Source organism: Acinonyx jubatus, chromosome E1 (genome assembly GCF_027475565.1).
Source record: "Acinonyx jubatus isolate Ajub_Pintada_27869175 chromosome E1, VMU_Ajub_asm_v1.0, whole genome shotgun sequence".
Classification (NCBI taxonomy): Eukaryota; Metazoa; Chordata; class Mammalia; order Carnivora; family Felidae; genus Acinonyx; species Acinonyx jubatus.
Genome location: NC_069397.1, coordinates 42,268,463 through 42,282,630, shown reverse-complemented (window position 1 = coordinate 42,282,630; position 14,168 = coordinate 42,268,463). Strand labels below are relative to the sequence as shown.

Below are 14,168 nucleotides of genomic sequence, written 5' to 3'. Positions count from 1 at the left end.
TGGGGCGGGGCATAGTCTTCACTCTGTATCGAAGTATCTGTATCGTCATCAGATAGGCGGAAAGTGCTCATCCCTGGCGAGAGGCGATATCCCCTGCTCCACCTCCAGATCATTCTTCAGGCTTTTTAGATATTTCTGCTTTGAGTTCTTCTGAAGTTATTGCCGAACTTACTAAGTTATTGCTGAAGAGTGTGTGTGTGTGTGTGTGTGTGTGTGTGTGTGTGTGTGTGTGTTGAATGATACACATACTGAGAAAGAGGAATAAGCAAGCATCAACTGCACATGTTCCCTCCTGACCCCTGCTATGAAAGACGAGGATTTTGACCATCTGCATATCCCCCTGGCCTTCCTCTTTCCCTCCAGTGCTCTGCTGGAGAGCTTTATAACTCTAAGATGATTTTACCAGACTTCAATTTCTGGGCTTTATTCCATCCATCTTTGACATGATCCCTTATCCCCCACCCCTCTTCATGGTCTCTTCCCTTTCTTCTACCTTATAGCTTCAGAGCTATACTTTTGGTCAAGGTTGTTGATAGTTCAATTTCTTTAAAGTTTGATTTATTTATTTTGAGAGAGAGGTTGGGGGCCGGGGGTGGGGCAGAGAGAGAGGAGAGAGAATCCCATGCAGGCTCCGCCCTATCAGTGCAGAGCCCTGTGCGGGGCTCAAACCCATGACCTGAGCCAAAGTCAAGAGTCTTAACCGGCTGAGCCTCCCAGGTGCCCAACAATTCCATTTGTGTCCCACAACCGCAAGTCTGGGGAGAAGGATCTTTCGCCACAAGGGTCGGCTTAGTTTGGGCAGCCGGTGAGGCTGTCCACTGCCTTCACTTTATTCCTGTAACTCCCTCTGGTCCTGCCCCTGCAGAGCCCTGCCTCAGACCCGGGGGTGTCTTTGGTGGTGAGGGCTCTGCCCCAGCAGCCTGGCAAGGACGACCAGCCAGAGAGCCTTCCTCACTGTAACCCTTCGTCCCGCCCGCTGCCCTGGTCACTGAAACTGGCTTCTGTCTCCTGCCAACCCCAGAAACTCAAGCCGGTGGATTATGAGTACCGAGAGGAGGTCCACTGGGCCACGCGCCAGCCCTGCCTGGGCAGAGGCTCCTTTGGAGAGGTGCACAGGATGCAGGACAAGCAGACTGGCTTCCAGTGTGCAGTCAAAAAGGTAGGCCCGAAAGAAAAAGGTGCGCCTGGGCTCCGGGGGCTGCAGAGGGAAGCCAGGCAGGTGGCCTGTCGTGTTCCTTCTGCTTTCTTTCAAGGGCAATCACAGGGCAGCCATGGCTCTGGCTTGTTAACAGAGCCTGGCTGTCGCTGGGCACCCTGGGGTCAGCTGGAGCCGGAAGGGAGCAGTCTCGGTCACATGTCCTGGCCTGGGAGCTGCACTTGGTGTGCATGTGTCAGATGGAGTATGCAAGTGTGCGCGCGTCCTGGGCCACTCCTGATGCCGGGGCCCTTAGGGGCAAGTCCAAACCTGGAAGGTGTTGGCTCGTCGTGCAATTCGTGTTGAGCTGAAACCCCTAAACCACATAGTGGGGCTGCTCACGCCTGGGCCAGAAGGTAAAAACCACCACAATAATAACCTGCCCCTAACGGGTGCCTCTTGGACGAGGCCATGCACTTGGGACGTCAGATGTGATTTCGGTTTGGGCTCTGCCTCCTGCTGGCGGGAATAATAGGTCCTGGGAGGTGGACCTTATGAGGAAATGAGACTTAGCAAGAGACCCAGGCTTGGCTAGCTCCAGAGACTGGCTACGATCCACTCTGTAGGAAGTGGGCAGGGGAAGAGACTCATGGTCCTGGGAATCGACGGGAGCAGGGGCGTGAATCGCCTCCCCTGCTCCCTCGTTTCACCAGGGTAGAACCGGGGACCGGAGAAGGTAGCGTGCCTTGTCTAGAACCGTAGAGCTGGGCCTGGAACTGAGGCCTCTTTGTGCCGCAGCAGAACACAGACCTTGGTGCTGGCCCTGCTCCCCTTCAGGTGTCTTTTCTCCTACCCCCACCCTCAGTTCACCTTGACTGGAAGCCACCTTGTCCTCGGCCCAAACTCAGCCTCAGAGCTAGCGCCCAGGACCGCAAGAGGCTGCAATGAGAAACGTTTCGAGGGGCCGTTTTCTTGGCCCGTGACAAAAGGAAATAAGCTAGCTAGACCTTGTTTTCAAGCAGGTCTTGTCAGGGACCCTCTGCTCCCTCCAAAGGGAAGAGGACCAAAGGCACGCTCAGCCCCGCGGCTGCTTGTGGCTTTCAGCGGTGAGGACGCAAATTGTGATATGAATACCCTGAATACCCTGGCTTCCTTGGCTTGTAGGTGGGCCGGGATGTTACAGTTGGAGAGCTTGGGCCCCCGGGTGATGGGCTGAGAGGGGGACTATCCATAGGTATTACCCCAAACTTCAGACACACTGTGTCAACGGAGCGGGCCCCACCCCCGCCTCCCCCCGCCGGCCCAGGCACGTGCTGAGTGCCCGCCAGCGTGGGCCGGCATTTCCCACTGGGTGCCAAGGCCATGTGCCCTCCCCAGGCCATCGGAGAAGGCTCAGCTGTCCCTCCTGAAGGCTGGGTGGGAGGAGAGCGAGAGTATGAAGTGTCCTGGAGTCCAGTGCCCAGCGCTAGGGGAGCTTAGTCACTGGGCTTCTCAGCTGTCGCCCTGCTGAGGTTCTCCAGGGTCCCAGGCAACAAGGAAAACAACCCTGATATAGTAGAAGACAGATACTCCATTTCTCACCTCCCCAAGGCAGGCGGAAAAGCTCCAAGCACAACGAGTAGGCTCCCCAGGGCCAGAACTGGCCTCTTCCAGAATCTGCCTGCCCGACCCAAGAGCTCAGTGGGGTGGCTTTGGGGCCGCCCACACAGCTGCCATCGGGTGGGCAAACAGCCCCTCCTTTCTCTCCTTTTTCTGGGGGGGGGGGGGGGGGCGGGATGTAGAGCAGGCACTGGGGGAGGGGGCAGGGATCAGCGGTCAGAGCCGGTCTGTGCACTCTCCAGTGTTCCCCGAGGAAGATCCAGCATGTGGAACAACAGCACTTCCTTGGTCCTCCTTCTAGAACATCCATGGCCTCGGGTCAGATGCTGACTGGTCACAAGTCCAGGGTTTAACGCACGGGGGTCTGTTCACTTTGTTAAGGCCTTGTTTGATCTTTTAATGGCAAATAAACACAGGCTCATTATAGATTTCAAAGGATACCCCAAAACACAAAAGTCCTTGTTCCCCAATCCCGTTCGCAGAGGCAGCTGCCCTTTAACATCTTTTTAGACTTTTTGTGCATACATAAACATGTAGTTGCTTTTATTAAAACGAGACTACTCTAGAGGCTGTCCTGTGCCATATTTTCCATGTGATCGCATATCGTGGGCACAGTTCCTTATTGGTACCTCCATGTCTCTCTAGTGCTTTTTATCAGCTGACGTAGAAGTTCGTATCCTCGCCAGTGGATGAATTTATAGAACGTGTGAACTCCTGGAACTTTGTTCAATGGTGTATCTGTGTGTGGCACACACATTTTGGATGGGGAAGCGTCCGTTATCATGTATCAGGTGTTAAAGACGTCTGTGGCCCAAAGAGGGTTAAGAACCATTCATTTAAGAACATCTGGCTCCTGCATGGAGTTCTGGGAGCCTCCTTTTGACTCTGCCTCCGATCGGGTTAGTGTGGCCTTGGCCCAACCCAGCCGTTACCAAGCACCTGGTCTGTGCCAGATACGGCGCCAGGGGCTAGAGGCAAAGCTGCGGAATCCACCCCCCCGGAAAGGCTTGGCAACGTTGTAATGGGGGATGGACATTTACATGGCAGAAAGGTGGTAGAAAGCAGCCGTCAGCAAGGTACACCAGTGAGGGCAGCCTGGACGAGCGCTGAGAAGGGGATCTAGGACTGAGGGGAGAGTATCTCCATGGCGACGAGGAAATGGGGGGACCCCTCTGTTTATTCGACTACAGTGCGCCCAGTACTGTGAGTTACTTTTCACGTATCTTACGTTCCCGGGATCTTTAAAAGAATTTACAGAATTGCTATTTTCCGCGTTTTTACTGATGAAATAAAATGTATACAAATACTGAACAAGAGGGAGAGTTTTAAGAAAGAAAAGTCAGTCCCCAGTGTCAGCATGCAGGCAGTTAAGCGGGGGAAGTGGCTTGTGGACTTGGCAGTCAGGGGATTGCTGACCGCGCTCCCACCTACACGCTCCCGAATGTACGTGAGAACGTCCTGGATGTAAGAGCTGATACTCCTGGGAAGGCCTTCGGTGAGGCGGGGCAGCTGGCACCCCAGAGTCAGGCTTCCCCAAGCAAAACCCCACCTCTGAGACTTCCTACCAGTGACCTTGGGCAAGTTATTTGTCCAGACTCTAGCTTCCTCGTCTATAAATTGGAGATAATGAGAATACCACCCCATAGGCTATTGTAAGATGTAAATAACGAATGCTCATAAAGTGCTTAGAATGGTGCCTCGCATGTGTTCAGTGGGCAGTGAATATTAGTTTTCATGAACACCCTCACCATAGTCCAGTCCCTTGCTTTAACAGATGAGGACCCTGAGGTCCAGGGAGGAGAGGTGGGCCAGCTGGGTGGCCGTATGCTTTCTCTCCAGCTGCCCCGCTCGGGACTGCCCTTTCTGCTTGCTCTCCCTGGGGCTGGCACAGACTTCTAAATCACCTTGTGTTTTGGAGTGTCTCCTCTGACCCGCCCCCACCCGGGTCTGGGTGAGAATTGAAAAAAAAATTTTTTTAAGATTTTCATTTTTATTTTTTTTAATTTTTTTTTGAATGTTTATTTTTGAGAGAGAGACACAGACATAGTGTGAGCAGGGAAGGGGCAGAGAGAGAGAGAGAGAGAGAGAGAGAGGGAGACTCGGAATCTGAAGCGGACTCCAGGCTCTGAGCTGTCAGCACAGAGCCCAAGGCAGGGCTCACAAACCGTGAGATCATGACCTGAGCCAAAGTCAGACACTTAACCGACTGAGCCACCCAGGCGCCCCCTAAAGATTTTTAAGTAATTTCTACACCTAGCGTGGCTTGAACTTACAACTCTGAGATCAAGAGTCATGGGCTGTACTGACTGAGCCAGCCAGGTGCCCCTGGGTGAGAATGTTCTCAACATTACTGGAATACTCCAGAGGACTTATGGATTTCTTAAAAGTTAGGGCAGAGGTTCCCAGCCTTTCTTGGTTTGCAGCCCTTAGTGTCAGTAATTTTTCATGACACCCCAGGCCAAAACAAATACCTAAAAGTTCCGTTTATTAAAGTAATTAGGTCAAATAATAGTGTTTTTCCTAACAACTTTGTAGTCATTTGAATAACAATACACATAAGTTGAAAGGAAATTTCCTTCTGTTCTTAATCATAACTACTAATGGGATGTATGCCTCGTTGGGCACTGCACAACTTCTCAAAATTTTGAAATCAGATCAGACATCCTCAGCTTCATATCCTGCTTCCTATCCCCCCCCAAAGTACTTGTATCCCGGCAAGCTCCAAAAACCTAGCTTCGTAAAGATACATGGAAAGAATGGAGCGCAAGCTAATGTTGAAACTGAACTATCTTGAGGAGTAATTTACGCAGTGTCCCACAGACAGCCATCATCCCTGCTCCCCTCAAAAGTAAAACATCTTGGGGGCGCCTGGGTGGCCCAGTCGGTGAAGTGTCTGACTCTTGGTTTCGGCTCAGGTCATGAGGTCACGGTTTCGTGAGTTCCAGCCCCGTCTGGCTCTGCGCTGGCAGCGTGGAGCCTGCTTCGGAGGATTCTCTGCCCCTCTCCCCCTCGTGCTCTCTCTGTCTCTCTCAAAATAAATAAACTAGAAAGAAAGAAAGAAAGAAAGAAAGAAAGAAAGAAAGAAAGAAAGAAAGAGAAAGAAAGAAAGAAAAACATCCTGCAGCACCCTGCCAAGTCCTCTGGGGTGCCCCAAACTGCTTCAGCTCCGTTTGGGAGCCCGAGAGTTGAAGACCTTTGCTAGTATGAGTCCTGATGGTGAATTCATTCCAACTCAGGTTCAGAGCTGGAAACGCTGACAAAGAGTCAAAATTTCTGCAAGTTGATTAACCAGACCAGATACTCTGTAACCAGAAGAGAGACATTTTCCACTGATAGGCAAAAGTCCAAAAGCCCCACATCGTCAGGGCTCCTGCCAAGTCAGCATGTCTCCAAGCCAGACTGCCAGGTCCTGAGTGATTTCTTCCAGGCTGGTTTTGTTGCCACCGGCGCCCCCTGGTGGTACCTGTTAAGACTAACAGGAGAACCAGCGGCAACCGGAAAGGAGAGGACAAGTGTCTGTTAGGACTTCTAAGTGTTTAATAAGTTGCTCTTATATGAGCTGGAGGGAGGAAGGGGGCAGCTAACATTTCCTGAGCACCCGCTGGTTGCGAGGCCTAGTGCTGGGTTATCATCCCTCCAAATCCTCACTCTACGCGGGAGCAGATGACACTGTCATCACCGTTTGCACATGGAAACAGCTTAAGGGACACACTCTACCTTTGGAAATGGCAAGCCAGAGTCTCAGTCTAGGATGATTGTATCCTAGGCCTGTTTCTTCCCTCCTTGCTGTGCTCATCCCTACACAAAGGAGTGGGTGGTCCCTATGGGAGGGACCTTGGCCAAACCCCTCCCGTTAGAAGCCTCCTTTTGCCCAGATCCCGGGGAAACAGCTGCAAACAGAATAAACAGGCACTGCTCCGTCTACATGGGCACTTTAGCCTTCAGGGGAAAGACAAATAATTACGAGCTGAGAAAAGTGCTGAGGATCAGAGGCACTGACAGAGCCAGGATCCTTGGCTGCCATCGGCTCTGGCTACAGATAAGATGGAAACCCAGCCTCTGAAGAGTAGACGTGGATGTTGATAAACAGAAGGTCTCATGTCCTCGAAATGGCCCAGACATTTGGGCTGGGGCAAAAAAAAAGTTCTGTGTTTGGCAGATTGGAGGGTGGGCAGCGTGCCAGGAGCCTGGATAAGGGCTGTAGTCTTTGTGATTCCGTGTATTTCCACACACATGGGCAGTGCAGAATTTTAACCAAGCACTGGATGTTGAACCTGACCCCCCCCCCAGGGTATACAGTTTAGTCTCTGGCTCCAGTAGGCCCACCAGGGCCCTGCCTGGCCTCAGAATCGTCACTGGGAACATCAGCAGTCTCTGTGCAGGGGCACTGGGGAACCAGCCCTTGTCCCTCACCCTGACTCACAGCTACCTCTGCGCCCTGCCAGGTGCGCATCGAAGTGTTTCGGGCAGAGGAGTTGATGGCATGTGCAGGATTGACCTCACCCAGAATCGTCCCTCTGTATGGAGCTGTGAAGGAAGGTCCTTGGGTCAACATCTTCATGGAACTCTTAGAAGGTAAGGAGCCAGGTTCAGAGCCAAGGGTTGACCTTGGTCCCCAGTTATTCCATTTTTAATCTCTTGACCCTGCGACATCAGCTGGAAAGGCCTACTTTCCACCACCTGCCCTTTGAAGGCCTTTGCCCGTGGCCTGCTTGTAGGCCTGGAAATGCACCATGTAAAGACTGGCCGTTGGTCTCCTAGGTGGCTCGCTGGGCCAGCTCATAAAGCAGAAGGGCTGTCTGCCGGAGGACCGGGCCCTTTACTACCTAGGCCAGGCTCTGGAAGGGCTGGAGTACCTTCACACCCGAAGGATTCTGCACGGAGATATCAAAGGTGAGGCTTGTGCCCCCACCGCCCTGGTCCCCAGCGGCCTCCTCCTTCCTTATCTCAACCTGCCTGACTTCCTCCCAGATCGTCTGGGCCTGCCTGACCGTCCCCAGTGGCAGGTCCCACGTCAGGCTGGCAGGGCTGTGCTGGCAGGAGGGGGAAGTGTGTTCCCCAGGCCCTTAGCCCGGCACCCTAGTTGCCAGTGGGCAGTGCCTGCAGAGAACTGCAGATGGAGTTCCTAAGCACTGGTGACCACTGGGGGAGGGTGGGGGCAGCAGAGCTGAGTGGCAGTGTCCCAGGAGTAAACTGTCCCCAGACCTCAGAGATCCGCCTGCTCCCTGCCTCTAGCCCGAACTGATAAACCTCCTCTCTTCCTTATGACTAATAAAACTAATCAGAAGCAGGCAGCTGTCATGTAGGGTCAGCCAGAAACTGCCTCCCTGGAGGTCCAGATGGGGCTGGGGCCTGGAGTGACTCACCTGTTCCTCTTCTTCTCTGGGGTGGCCTGGCAGCTGACAATGTGCTCCTGTCCAGCGATGGGAGCCGTGCAGCCCTCTGTGACTTCGGCCATGCTGTGTGCCTTCAACCCGATGGCCTGGGGAAGTCCTTGCTCACGGGTAAGCCCCGCCTCCTGCCTCCCTCCCCCACGATGACAGTCACCACTAGCCTTCACGAAGCATTAGCCTTCTCCTGTGCTTTCTGTAATAGCGGTCAGAAGTGTGAAGCCTTTTTGTCCACAGTATTTCAGCCCATCAACAACCCTAGGTTAGCAGAAAGCTTTTGTTAAGCTTAAATGCAAGAATGAGTATCAGGTCCTCGTTTCTGATATTCCTGCTACACAGAGAAGGGAACGGAAAGGCTGGCCGCCTCTCATCCAGCCTTTTCTGGGTGGCTCGGCTCCCAGCCTGTGGCCTCAGCCGTCCTGGGCCTCTGAGCAGTTTCTGGAAGCACAACACGAGGGCTGACCAAGAGGCCTGGGCTCTGTAGCTGGAGAAGCATCTGTTTTTAACTTAAATCTTCTGATGAGTAAAGTAATCCACATCCATTGTGACATATTTAGCAACTACAGAGTGAAGTGGTGTAGAAGAGGAGGGAAAAAGGAGCTACCCTGTTCCTCTTGCCCAGAGACATAATCACAAACATTGTAGATCACTCCTTCCATCTCCTTTTTTTCTTCCTGTACCTTGTTAAGGCCATTATAACACAATTCTGCTCTTTTTTCATTTATAGCGTTCTGCATAAGGTTATTTCCTCTTGACCAAAGGAAAATCAACCTCTTATTTATTTATTGAGAGAGAGAGAGAGAGCAGGGAAAGGGCAGAAGGAGAGAATCCCAAGCAGGCTCCACAGTGTCAGCGCAGAGCCCCATGTGGGGCTCAAACCCACGAACTGCAAGATCATGACCTGAGCCGAAACCATGAGTCAGACGCCCAACCGAGCCACCCCGGCACCCTAGGCAAAAACCTTTTAGAAGTGATTCTCTGACAGGGCACCTGGGTGGCTCTCAGTTAAGTGCCAGACTTCGGCTCCGGTCATGATCTCATGGTTTGTGGGTGCCAGCCCCGTGTCAGGCTGTGTACTGACAGCTCAGCGCCTGGGGCCTGCTTCAGATTCTGTGTCTCCCTCTCTCTCTCTGCCCCTCCTCTGCTCACCCTCTCTCTCTCAAAAATAAAAAGCATTAAAAATTTTTTTAAGTGATTCTCTATCATTAGAGGACTATCTTGGTCATTCTGAAGATGTATATTGAAAACAGACACCTGCCTGTATTACGAAAATAATTTCTTTTCTAAAACCTTTTGCAGAAAGTAGAACTAAGCAAAAATAAAAAATACAGATCACCAGAGTGGGGGAAACAACTTCCTATCTGGTATCGATCCTTCTAGTCTGCCTAGAAGTTTGTTTGGTTGTGTTTTTGTTTTTGTTTTTTTCACTTGCTAACATTGCGGGAACATCATAACCATTAATTAGTCTCCTGCCACATAATTTCGAACGCCCAGGCCCCTCCCCAGTGTTAAAAAGCACTCTAAGAGTTTGGGCCAATGGGTAGAGCCCATATTTTGGGTGATGCCTTCTTTGTGCCAGTCTCCAGGGGAGCCCCTGACTTAGCTCATCCTTGGCAGATTTGAGCTGGAGGCCTTCTCTCTACTCGGGGCCCGTTAACAGAGACAAATTCAAGGTATCCCGGGAATTGACTGGTGTGGTCACTGCCAAGGCTCTTGCCCCCCAGAGTTCACGGTTGGCTTTTCTGCCTCACCTCACCCCCTCAGGGGACTACATCCCTGGCACAGAGACCCACATGGCTCCAGAGGTGGTGATGGGCAAGCCCTGTGATGCCAAGGTGGACGTGTGGAGCAGCTGCTGTATGATGCTTCACATGCTCAACGGCTGCCACCCTTGGACCCAGTACTTCAGAGGGCCACTGTGCCTCAAGGTCAGTGACAGCATGCGGGAGGGCCAGGAGGCCCACGGGCCTGGGGCTGCAGACTTGGGGCGGTCCCCATTTTGGCTGCTCTTCCGTGGCCGATGGGAACAGGAAGAGGCCTCATTGTAAACGAGGGAGCCTCACTAAAACACTTGCCACCCAGGTCGGTGGGCCCAAGGGGACATCCCAGGTGAGGGATCTCCTTAGGTTCATGGCAGGTCAGGGCTGTCTTCCACTCGTACGCTGGGTGCTGGGAAGTGAGCGTTGCCCTCTGACCCACAGATTGCCAGCGAGCCGCCGCCTGTGAGGGAGATCCCACCGTCCTGTGCCCCTCTCACGGCCCAGGCCATCCAGGAGGGGCTAAGGAAAGAGCCTGGGCACCGCGCGTCTGCAGTGGAGCTGTGGAGGAAGGTCAGCCTGGCCCTGCAGCATGGTAAGAACCCCACACTGGCTGCAGGGGTGAGAGAGTCAACACGGCCCATACCAACCCAGCACCAAAGAGATTCTCACCAGGACATGCCGGAGGGCCCGCACTGCAGGGTCGTTTGCAGGAGAGGAGTAGGCTCAGTGGCGGGTCCCTTGCTGGGAGACTGGAAAGGCCAGAGGCAAGGGTGGTGGGCAGGGTGGGCCCCAAGGAGCACCACGCAGCAGTTAAAGCAACCCAGTGGCGCAGAGCAACCTGGCTGGATTTTGAAACCGTGGTGCGCTGGGCAAAAAGGAGACGAACAGAGCGAGGCCTAGAACACAATACCTTTTTTGTAAACGAGATATTGAAAAATAAAAACAACACACAGTTTGCAAGAACACGATCGAACCCAAAGTGACACAGCAAATATAATAGAAGGTCACGGGGGGGGGGGGGGGGGAGGGGGGGGCGGTGCAGGGGAGAGGCAGTGGTTATGGGAATGAAAGGGGAATACATAAAACAGGAGAGAGATCCTGAATGCCCCCCCCCACAAAACATAGATGAACTGCCCCCCCCCCATTCCAGAGAAAGCATGGAGTGTGGGGAAGAAGGGGTAAGAGAGGTGGGGGCGGGGCGGGGCGGGTGGTCAAGGAGGCCAGCGTACATGGGAACTCAAAGTTGGTGTTACCTCGGAGCTGTTTTTAAATCTTTACCATTTACAAAGTCCTTCTCTGGAGCCAGTTCTGGCATTTTTAAATTTGTGATGGTTACCTAGAAGGAAAATAGAATAAAAGACAGAAATACCATCCTGCTCCCACTGTGGGAGGCCGTCTTACGGAAGAGGCCGCCTCTGAGACCTCAGCGTCCCCTAGTGGGGCAAGGGCCCTCCGTCACTGCTTGCCTCCAGCCCTCTGCTCGGGAAGGGCCACCTGGCCGGGCCTGTTTCCACCTCACCGCCTGTGCTCTGTTTTGTAGTGGGAGGTCTGAGGAGCCCTTGGAGGGGAGAGTATAAAGAGCCAAGACATCCGCCGCCACACCAAGCCCATCCGCCGCCCAGCCAAGGCCACTCTCCCCGGACGCCACAGGCCCAGCTGAGGGAGCTCTCACCTGGGGCTCCGGGGCCCCAGCCAACCGAGGACACGACAGGCGGGGCCCCTAAGCTCCAGCCTCCTCTACCCCCAGAACCCCCAGAGCGGAACAAGTCTCCAAGCCTGAACTGGGGCAAGGAGGAGTCTGGAACATGGGAACCATTACCTCTGTCCTCCCTGGACCCGGCCCCTGCCAAAAACCCCAGCTCGGCGGAGCGGAAGGCGACCTTCCCAGAACAGGAGCTGCAACAACTGGAAATAGGTATGGGCGGCCACGGCTGCGACCTCTGGGTCCCTGCGCACAGACCTGGGCCTCCCCCAAGGCCCCAGCTTCATCCCCTGCGCAGCCAGCGTGGGCTTTCTTCTAGGCCCTTCCCTCAGAGGTCAGCTCCTGCGGTCCGTGCAGCCCCACACACAGCTGGGCCAGGCCACTCCCGGTCTTCCACAGCCATCCTCTGCCTTCCTCTCCAGAACTATTTCTGAACAGCCTGTCCCAGCCGTTTTCACTGGAGGAGCAGGAGCAGATTCTCTCGTGCCTCAGCGTCGACAGCCTCTCTCTGTCAGACGACAGTGAGAAGGTAAGCCGGCCGGGGACCCAGGGCCGGGGCATGGAGCTTTGTGTCCAGCTGGTGAAGGGGCTGTGTGCAAGTAGCGGCGAAGGGAGGCTGGTGGGGGGTCACCCCTTCCTTTTGGAAGGGCTCCCCACCGGAGCAGGGTGTCACGCTTGCTCAGGATGAGCCAATCCGTCTCCAACGCACCTGGGGAACTGGGGAACCGTTTGGCTACTCGCGATTGTGGGGATGGAGATTTGGGCTTGGGGCCCCCTAGAAGTACTCTTCACCCCCCACTCCAGACCCCAGCTTAGCCCCAAAAGTGCCCAGTGGGGCCACATTCCAGCCCGGGACACAAGCGGTTCCTCGCCCCCGAGCCCTTCCGCCCCAAGCCCCATCAAGGCCACAGATGGTTCCCCAAGCCCAGGGGCCTAAGCTGTGCCCCCTCTTGTTCCAGAACCCGTCAAAGGCCTCTCAGAGCTCGCGGGACACCCTGAGTTCCGGTGTGCACTCATGGAGCAGCCAGGCAGAGGCTCGCAGCTCCAGCTGGAACATGGTGCTGGCACGGGGACGGCCCACCGACACTCCAAGCTATTTCAATGGTACACCCCAATACTTGCCTGCCCAGCTGCCCCCACAGCACCTGATCGGCCTGCGACGAGGGAGTCCGAGGCAGTTTATGTCCCCCTTCTCCTGGCGCAGTGGGGGAAGGGAGAGGAAGGCACCGGGCGCCCAGACTGGAGGAGCCTGGCCACGAAGTCGGTCTAGAGCAAAGGCCCTGATTGCCCCAGAGCCTTCCCTGGTGGGGCAGTCAGTGAAGGACCTGGCCCCTCATGGGTTGCCGATGGAGTTCTAGAAGGCCCCTACTGTGGGGCACAGAGCGGTCTCTCCTGGCCTAGCGTCAAGAAGTAAATAATGCCTTCCAAGGGGAACAGGAGGAACAAGGCCTTATGAGCATTTAAAAAAAAATTTTTTTAATGTTTATTTATAATTTTTGAGAGAGAGAGAGAGCACAGGTGGCAGGGGGGCAGAGAGAGAGAGGGAGACACAGAATCCAAAGTAGGCTCCAGGCTCTGGGCTGTCGGCACAGAGCCCGACGTGGGGCTCGAACTCACGAACCGGGAGATCATGACCTGAGCCGAAGTTGGCCGCTTAACCGACTGAGCCACCCAGGTGCCCCGACCTCGTGAGCATTTTGATCGAGAACTCCGCAACAAGTTTGCTGGGATCCTCCTCTGGGATTTAAAGTCATTAAGACAAGAAAGAAAACATACATGGACTTGTTTTCAAGGGTGGCTGCGTAGGCTATGTCGTGATTTTGATAGAACGAGGGTTTCATCAGCTCCCGCTCTTACCAGGGCCGGTGTGACACATGGCATCAAGCCCCCGTGGCCTGGCCGACGGCTGTCCCAACTGAGGGGACATTACGGCCTAAGTTGCCCACAATCTAATTTAAGAGTCTCTGTTTCCACTTCCTTTTTGCTTTGTGTGCAGGTTGGAATACTAGTTCCCCATAAGAGCCAACCTTAGGTCTTTGCATTGTGCAGGCCAAATTCTAGATGTTGACAGAAAATTACCAGGAAGAGCTAGCAGGCGTAGAACATTAGGGCCACTCCAGCCTAAATGTCACATCGGCTTCCTCACAGCCATCCTGCGTCCCTCTCCGTGGGGCTCCTTACAGAGAGCCAGCAGCCACTCTCCTGACGGTCACCTTGCCTGCCTTCTAGGTGTGAAAATCCAAATACAGTCTCTCAATGGCGAACACCTGCACATCCGGGAGTTTCACCGGGTCAAGGTGGGGGACATCGCAACAGGCATCAGCAGTCAGGTAAGGGGACAGGTGCACACTTAAGAGGCAGAGTCCCAGAAGTCAGTGTACCTGGCCCAGCCCTCCAGGGGGAAGGCTTTTGAATAAGTAGAAATGGCACTGTAGGGAATAGTTGACTTCGGTTATCCCCCAAGGGCTCAGGGCAAGCCCCCCAGTGGTGACTGAGGGGTCCCCAGGACCTACCCTTGGGCTGGTTGAGATTCTCCAGAAAGAAAGGCAAGAGTATGCCTTCGGGACAACCCACCTGGCTGG

At 54.2% G+C, this 14,168-nt stretch overlaps 1 protein-coding gene across 2 annotated transcripts in view; it reads left to right on the top strand.

Moving 5' to 3' along the window:
* Window positions 1–14,168, top strand: part of MAP3K14 (mitogen-activated protein kinase kinase kinase 14) — a 43,629-nt gene that overhangs the window by 27,707 nt on the left and 1,754 nt on the right. For both annotated transcript variants that reach the window (XM_027048975.2, XM_053212695.1), the window contains exons 6-15: window positions 1,022–1,159; window positions 7,180–7,309; window positions 7,496–7,627; window positions 8,134–8,238; window positions 9,889–10,052; window positions 10,326–10,476; window positions 11,425–11,799; window positions 12,009–12,115; window positions 12,546–12,690; window positions 13,816–13,916. In XM_027048975.2, coding sequence (XP_026904776.2) covers window positions 1,022–1,159; window positions 7,180–7,309; window positions 7,496–7,627; window positions 8,134–8,238; window positions 9,889–10,052; window positions 10,326–10,476; window positions 11,425–11,799; window positions 12,009–12,115; window positions 12,546–12,690; window positions 13,816–13,916 — 1,548 coding nt within the window. The remainder of the gene's footprint in view (window positions 1–1,021; window positions 1,160–7,179; window positions 7,310–7,495; window positions 7,628–8,133; window positions 8,239–9,888; window positions 10,053–10,325; window positions 10,477–11,424; window positions 11,800–12,008; window positions 12,116–12,545; window positions 12,691–13,815; window positions 13,917–14,168) is intronic.